The sequence below is a fragment of the Pteropus vampyrus genome, unplaced genomic scaffold (assembly GCF_000151845.1).
Source record: "Pteropus vampyrus isolate Shadow unplaced genomic scaffold, Pvam_2.0 Scaffold342, whole genome shotgun sequence".
Taxonomy (NCBI): Eukaryota; Metazoa; Chordata; class Mammalia; order Chiroptera; family Pteropodidae; genus Pteropus; species Pteropus vampyrus.
Window position 1 is genome coordinate 221,940 of NW_011889123.1, and position 7,908 is coordinate 229,847.

General features: G+C 49.5%; 1 protein-coding gene across 1 annotated transcript in view; it reads left to right on the top strand.

Moving 5' to 3' along the window:
* LOC105304450 (ryanodine receptor 2) overlaps positions 1 to 7,908 on the top strand; it is a gene marked incomplete at its 5' end in the record, with an annotated part of 220,090 nt that overhangs the window by 206,574 nt on the left and 5,608 nt on the right. Inside the window, 2 exons of the mRNA XM_023522367.1 lie at positions 28 to 174; positions 2,184 to 2,338. Of these exons, the coding sequence (XP_023378135.1) occupies positions 28 to 174; positions 2,184 to 2,338 (302 nt within the window). The remainder of the gene's footprint in view (positions 1 to 27; positions 175 to 2,183; positions 2,339 to 7,908) is intronic.

The window sequence follows — 7,908 nt, forward strand, 5'->3', positions numbered from 1 at the left end:
GTGCTTGTCCCCATTTCGTCCTGACAGTCCTTCCTCTACCTTGCCTGGTACATGACCATGTCTGTTCTCGGACACTTTAACAACTTTTTTTTTGCTGCTCATCTTCTTGACATCGCTATGGGGTTCAAGACGCTGAGAACCATCTTGTCATCAGTAACTCACAATGGCAAACAGGTGAGAGCTTGTGTTTTTCTTCCCTCCTGCAAAAATTGGCAACAAGTATAATAACAAAAAACCAGACCTCAAATGACAATGTACAGTTTTAAGGGTTTTTTTTTTTTTTTGAACAGAGGACTTGCACTTTTTCTCTTATAAATTATGAAGATCAGTAGTCTGAGAGTCCCTAGAACCTGCATTCAAGCCTTGGTGTACTGACTCGCTATGTGACTTTGGATAAATTATTCAACCTTTTTAAATCTCATCTTCGTCACTTTGTTAAATAAATACAATAATATCTACCTTATAAGGTGTTTGTGAAAATTAAATGCAGACGTGCTCATGGAGGTCTTAGCACAGGCCCTGGCACACCGGGAGCTCGTGGTGTCCCGGTGGGACATTCACCCCACCGGATACTCTGGGGACCCTCCTGGCTCATAGTGTTAGTAACTCCCGGTTTACTGTAATATCTTAAAAGTGGATATTCACGTGCTCTTTCTCCACTTTTAAACTGGACAAAAAGAATAATAATGTTTTATATTCGATAAGGTCATACTTACTTGGAGGAAAACTGGCTTAGTTCTAGGTAATCAATTTATGTTCTAAAGAGACCCAAGTGCAGTGTTAAAACTTTTGTTACCAATAAACCTCTTTTAGAAGCCTGCATTATCGATCCATTATCGATCAAGTGTCCAGGGGCCGCGTTAACAGAGCGAGTCTCGTGACCCAGCGTGTTTTGCACGGGCCCCCTCCAGAGACTCGCGCTATGTCCGCAGTCAGCTCACGTTACCACGATTTTTGGTTTTCTAAACTTCACACTTTTCTTACATTTGTCATTTTCGTTTCCAAATCTGTGTATGACGTGCATGGCCCATGGTGGGTCCAGTGACAAAAAGTGATTCATCAGTTAGGAAATTGGTTTTAAGCTCCTAATAAGTTGCAAGAGCTGGAGATGCTGAATCTATCGTGTAATGTCACACAGAAGGTCCAGCACTATTTTAACCTCTAAACTTTTGTTCCGATTATTCCTTTCGAAGTATCAGTTTTTCATTTGCAGAAATATAGAGATCTTAATAGTCCTAAGTAAACATACAGAAATTTCTAGTGGCTTTATACTTAACTTACAGAAGTAAATTAAGGCCTCTATTGAGATAACATGTTTTCTCAGGATAATTATGAAGTGCTTTTTAAAAGCCTTAACATATGAACAAAGGGATGGAGGAAGCGACATAAAAATAGTGTATTTAGAATTTCTGTGACATAACCAGAAATATATTTTTACCAACTTGGTGAAAGTCATGTTTTTAACACATACATATTCTGTAAAAGAATAGTTTGGAATTAAAGAAAGAATATAGAGAGCTGAAAAAAGACCTTTTAAACTGTGACATTTAATTTTACATTTTAAATGTGTATTTAGACACCATTACAGTGTCTTTCATTTTGGTCATTGCTTTATATTAACAAAGCAAGACTTCTCGGGTTTACTTTTTAGTTTTATTTTTTAAATATTTATATTACATGTTATTGACAGTCGTGTATTTCCCGGTGTTAGAAGCAATATAAATTCCTATTTAGCTTTAAGATGTGGGCCCCTCTTTCTCTCATTACGAAAATGAGTTAGTTTTAATTAGGAATTAAGTAATTGAAAGGGAATAGATCTTATAAAAAGACAAATTAATGTAGCATCTATGGCCAAATATTTAGATGTTAGAAAAATGAACGTTTTAAGCTGCTTATTAATATTAGTAACATCAATTTGGATGTGAAATTAAACTAGAGTTTATTTATGTTCCAGCTATAGTATGCATTCATTAACCAATTAAGCAGTCAAGTTTTACATAAAATAGTCTCCAACTCGATAAAATAAAGAGAATATGAACACAAATTTCCCCACTGGGCAGCACAAAAGTTATGTGAGAAAGACCCTGTTAGCTTCGCATCGTAAATCCAGCTTTGTGCTCCTACACAGACATCATGCGTGCCTTGTATTTCTAATACTAGCTCAATGTCACATTGCTTTCCAGCTGGTATTAACCGTGGGCTTGTTAGCTGTGGTCGTGTACCTGTATACTGTTGTGGCATTCAATTTTTTCCGAAAATTCTACAATAAAAGTGAAGATGGAGATACGCCAGACATGAAATGTGACGATATGCTAACGGTAAGTTCACACGCTTTGGTCTCACGAGAATGAAAAAAAGTACGCCTGCTTCTTTAAGTAATTTGCATAGTTATTCTTTAACGGTGCACAGTAGAAAGTATGTGCCCAGTAAGAAGTTGTGTAGCTCTTTAAAGAATCAGCAGTTCTCATTTTTTGTGAAACACAAAGGACCTTTTCTGCTGGCTCGGTGACAAGCACAATTCCTGAGTCGGGCAGTGAGGACGGGAAGGTCTAACGCGGCCCCTCGCCTGTGGCCCGCATGTCCCAGGGCAGCGGGTCCAGTGATTTCCCTGGGGAACGTCTCGAAGCCGTAGTCATTTGTTTGCCTTGATGACTTTAATAAAGTCCAAAATATATTTTTTTCAATTTTTTCAACATCTTTATTTTCCATACTGGTACAAATAAATCACTGAATAAGTAGCCAGTGTGGAAGGATGGATGGAGATAGAAAAATCACAGTAGACAAAGTCCTTGGTAATAATTGTCATCAGCACCAGTAAAAGTACAATGAGAAATGATGTTTGTGCAACCTCGAAGTACCTCCCTACAAGGTATTTATTCAATAGAAACAGAAAACTAGTCACTCTACAGTGAAGAAACCTAGCAGGCACATGTTAATGTCACAAGTAGCAAGACAAATCTACATCAGTGGTACGTGCCCTCTCTGTCATATTCTTGCCACAAATACATAACCTCGGCTGAATCATGAGAAAACACTAGAGCTCAAATGAAGGATCTTTCTACAAAATAATTGGCCAAAACACCAAAACCAAAAACACTGAGAAACTGCCATAGATTAGAGAAGATTAAGAAAACGTGACAACTAAACGCGGCGTGGAGTCCTGGATCGGATCCCGGACCCAAAAAAGGACATCGGCGGAAAAAACTTGTGACATTCAAACAAGGTCTGTATAATAGTTAATAATGTTGTATCGATGTCACTTTTTTAGTTCTGAAGGGAACTGATGGAAACAATGTAAATGACACAGAAAAGTGGACTTAATTTATTGCCATAAAGTAGCAGTGCAAACCTGAGTTAAGCAAAAGACTTGCTTCTTTACTAAAACTGAATATTTTAAAATATAATTTTTTATTTTGGGAACTATTTTACTTTACCAAAGTAAACAAAAAAGTTTTCCTTTATCGCATAGTTTCCTCCTCGGCTCAGTGTACAGCAGGCATTTTTCGACAGTGGGGAATTTATTTATGGCAACAAAACAAAATAACTGCCCGTGATTCAAAATCTAAGCAGCTCCAGTTTGGCCTGTGACTAGGGTCTCTGTCATGGTGTAGCTGACCTTAGGCTAGCCTCTGCTTGCTTAGGTCTCTTGTTCGACATACTCGATAATGGGATATTTTGATTTACAAAATGTCTCTCTTAATAGAACCGTCAGTTTTTGCTTTTCTGTCGAGTGTCTGGCCTAAGTCACCTTCCTAGTCTTGGTTTTGAAATCAGCAGATGTTAAAGCTTTCACGTTGCTTTATCACTGTTCCCTCGCCCGCCTCCCTCGTGCTGGCACATGAGATCTTAGACTGAGAAGGGAGATTAGACCAAGTACTTACCTCTAGCTGGAAAGAGATGGCTGGCTCCTTTGTGAGACGCCTGCATAGTTGGGGTTGGTGGTAAAGTAAGTAGAAGAGACTGACATAATTATACTCAAGTTAAGCAAGAAAAATAAACATCCCAAAAGAGTAATGGGAGAGAACTAATACTATAAAGACTAGTAATGAAGACAGTTTTTGTACCATAGCATGACAGAATAGTCTAGAAATAGATTCAGATACATACGGAAATTGAAAATACGATGAAAGTGGATTTTAAAACATGAAATGAAAAATAATTCAACAAATGGTATTGGTACCATGGACACGCACACTTGGGGAAAATAGGTGTAAAAATGGATATCAGCCTAGTTCTTTAAATCACGATGAATTACGAATGGAACGAATATTTCAGTGCATAAAAAAGAAACAATAAAAGATCGACAGTAACAGTCAGGTGGGGGGAGCAGATGTGACCTTCGACCTCTCCTACGACAGGGGGGCCCTGCAGTGTGGCGGTGTCCCAGCGGGAGTCATACCCGACCCCAGTCAGGCTGTCCCACGGCGTGCCATCCGTAGGTGGCCGTGTGCGACTCTTGCTCTCGTGTGTCCGCTGACGGACGAGCCGTGCTCTGTTTGAGCAGGAGGTGGGCTGGGAGGGCGCCCTGCGGGGCGGGGTGCGGGGTGGGGCGCGGGGCGGGGGCGAACCTCCTACAGGTGGAGGGAGGACAGCCTGGCGACTCCACCACGGGCTCTGGGCTGAGCGACGGCGGGGCCTTTGTTCCGTCTGCGGAGTTTCTGTCCCCGTGGGCGAGATGTCGGCTCCGCGTGGGCGACGTCTGTGCACGTCGCAGGCAGCGCGCCCCCGGCCTTTGCTGGGGAGGGCGGAGGCGCCCGAGTGCAGCTGGACATTTCTGTCTTGCAAAAGCAAAGTCGCTTGCAGGACACCAGTCCCCTCTCAGCTCCTGGCTCGTCACCGCTGTGCGCTGCTGCCTGCCTCTGAACCAGACACGCCACACCCAGCCGACTGTCCTTAAAGCTCCCGCCTCGGCGGCCACTTGCCTGGACGGCCTTACTGTGTTGGGTCTAAAACCGCTTTCAACCCGCCTCTCACCAACGCTTGTGCCTCACGGTTTTGAAAAGCCAACCACATTTTAAACGTCACTGACCACTTCCCGTGGCGCTCACGAAGTCAGAGGCTGGTGACGACAAGTGGCCGGGAGGGCAGCCGCTCGGCGTGGGAGGTGGCAGGTTTACTTTCTTTAATTCGGTTCTCAGAATCCTTGCTTTGTGTCGGCCCCTTCGCCTTTGTCCACATCGCGTTCTCACTGAGGTGGGTTTTCTTCGCTGGGGTCACTTGTGTCCTCACCACCCTGAGTTTCCACTGCCTGTTGCCTCCGGTCGTGTCACGTGGCTTCACGCCGTTTCTCCGGGTCTCGAAGGGACCCTCGGGTGTTTGCAGGGACGCGATTCACCCTGCAGTGCTCCGTAACCTACAGCAGGTGGCGACAGAGGGACGCGATTCACCCTGCAGTGCTCCGTAACCTACAGCAGGTGGCGCTGTCGCCACAGTTTTGCAGACTCAGATTCGCGCTTGCATCTTTCTTTAGGAACCTATTTACTTATTTGGGATCGTGGTGTTTTGAGCCTGGAAATCCCATTAAACCAGCAGCATCTTGATAGCATTTGAAACTAGAAATGCAAAGAGAAGAAAGTGAAAAATGATCTGAAGTTCTGAAGTCCAGGAAAAGCTCATCATAACTGGAGAGCCAGAGAGACTGACTCTACCTCCAAGGGGGGCTCGCGCCCTGAATCCCGCAGAGGAATCGCCAGGGCGGCTGCAGAGAACCCCAGGCCCCCGGAACCGGAAGCTGCAGGGAGGGTATCAAGACCGGTGTGTTTCGGAAAAGGCCTTCCAGGTGGCCGAGAGAGAGCACGCCTCGGAAGTGAGCCGTTAGGGCGACTGTTCTGTCTGTGGCTTTATGCTGCCTTCTCCGCGAAGGCCTCTGTCTCTACTCCTTTTTTTTTGGCCAAGATAAAGCTCTTACAGGGGTCTCCAAGCCACCAGTGCTCGGTTCCCGAAAGCGTGTGCCGGTGCCTGGCCCCGGGGTGAAGCGCGCAGGGGCGGGGAGGGGGAGCCGCAGATCTTGAGAATCAGCGACGTCCGAGTCCCGGAGTTGGCAGCGCCAGCCACCTTCTCTTCTCCGGACTCGGGTCCTTGGAACGAAGTCCGTCTCCCGTCGCTCAGAATCGCTCCCTCCCACTCTCCTGCTCCTGTTCGCCCGTCGGAGCTGAGGCTGTGCAAAGCGGGGCGGGTGCAAGCGTTTCCATTTGGGGAGAAGGTCGAGGGCGTTCGCCGCCACCCACGGCCCGCCCGCAGCCGTCTCTGGGTTCCGGGCGACGCCGGGCGTGCGGGCCAGGGCGGAAAACCGGTCCCCAGATCCTCAGGTGCACGGTGTGTGTCGCCCTTCACACATCCGGGGTTTAATTGAACCCAGACCATCGGGGCCACGAGCCTCCCTGACTCTGCAGCCTGGCCACCAGCCTGCTCCTGGAACGTGGTGGCGTCCCTTCCTCAAAACGCTCGGAGCTACCACCGGGCGGGGGACGGCAGGGGACGGGGGGCGGCCAGGAGAGGGGAGGTGGCCGGCCAGCGGCCCGAGGAGACGAGACACTTGCTTCGCTGAGTTAGCCTCAGCCTTGTCTCAGACTCCACACGATAACAAACTAAAAATGTGGCATCTCAAGGATGAACTCGCAGTCACCAGGCCCCTGAGAGCCGGCCACACGAGTCCGAGCCCCGACATCCGGCCCGGGCCCGGGTCCTTGTCACTACGGGAGAACGCTGCGTGGAGGCCGGGCCGTGACGCAGACGCCCAGGTCAGCAGGGACTGGCGAGAGGAGCCAGCGGGCTGGTCTCGGTCACCATGGGCCAGGCAGGCGGTGCCCGGAGAGGTGGGACATTCAGGGCCGGGCCTGGGAACTGCGGCGGCTCAGTTGGCTGCCCAGGTGTTGGTGTGGTGCCGAGGCCAGAGGTGGATGAGGCGAGCAGCAGCCCAGAGCCAGGGAGGCTGCCCGGGGCGGGGGTCACGGACACAGCCGGGAAGGGCGGCTCCGTTGGCTCACCAGGCGCACAGCACACAGCGCCGCGTTGACTGCGCCCGTGTCACACACACGTGGGAACAGTTCGGAGGAGCACGCGCAGCCCAGCGCCTCCCCGGTGAGGAGCGCGTGTGGGGACATCAGTCCCAGCAGCACAGGGGGGCGGCCTCTCCACGCAGAGCCGCTGGCGGCCGCTCCAGATGCGGTTCCAGACGGATCTCCGAGGAGCTACGGCCACGTCCAGGGGCTTTTCTAAAGCGGCTGCCCTCGACCTTTCCCTGCCGGAGACAGCCTCGGTGGCCGCCCGGGAACCTGGCATTTGCGTCTCCAGGCGACCCCCTGGGCTGGCCCAGAGCCGCTGGGGGCGGGGGCAGCACTGCCTCCTGGGCCGGAGTGGCGAGCCGCTCCGGAGCGACAGCACCCTCAGCCCACTCTGCTCGTTAACAGTTCCGGGCGTCTTACCCAGGAAACTGCACGTATTCAGCGTCTGTCGTCTGTCTGTACATTCGCCGTTGAACCCTGAGTGCTGTGGTGCCACCTTGCTGCCTGGTCTTTGCCTGCACTTCGTGCTTTTAAGGTGATCTGAGAATCCGAGGCCTGTGGGTTGAGGCCTTGAGGTCCCATGGGACCAGCTGGACCCTCGTCCACGGGACAGCCACTGCAGAGGATCGTGTGGCCCAGCGCCCCGAGCCCGGCTGGGCGCCCGCCGTGCTCGTGGTGGCGCTTTCTCGTCCCGGGGCTTCCGCAGCGAGCCGCCCCCCCACCCCCCGCCCCTTCCTGCCATCTTCCTCCTTCGTTCTAGATGTCGGAGCGGAGGAGCACGTCAGTGTCCCATTCGTGTAAGATAGATGGGGAGGGGGGGCCGGGTGAGAGTTAAGTTGTGTTTTTCTAGCTCGATTCCTAAGGTTCCATCTTGCTACACATCAGGTATCACTTTCCCTTTCCC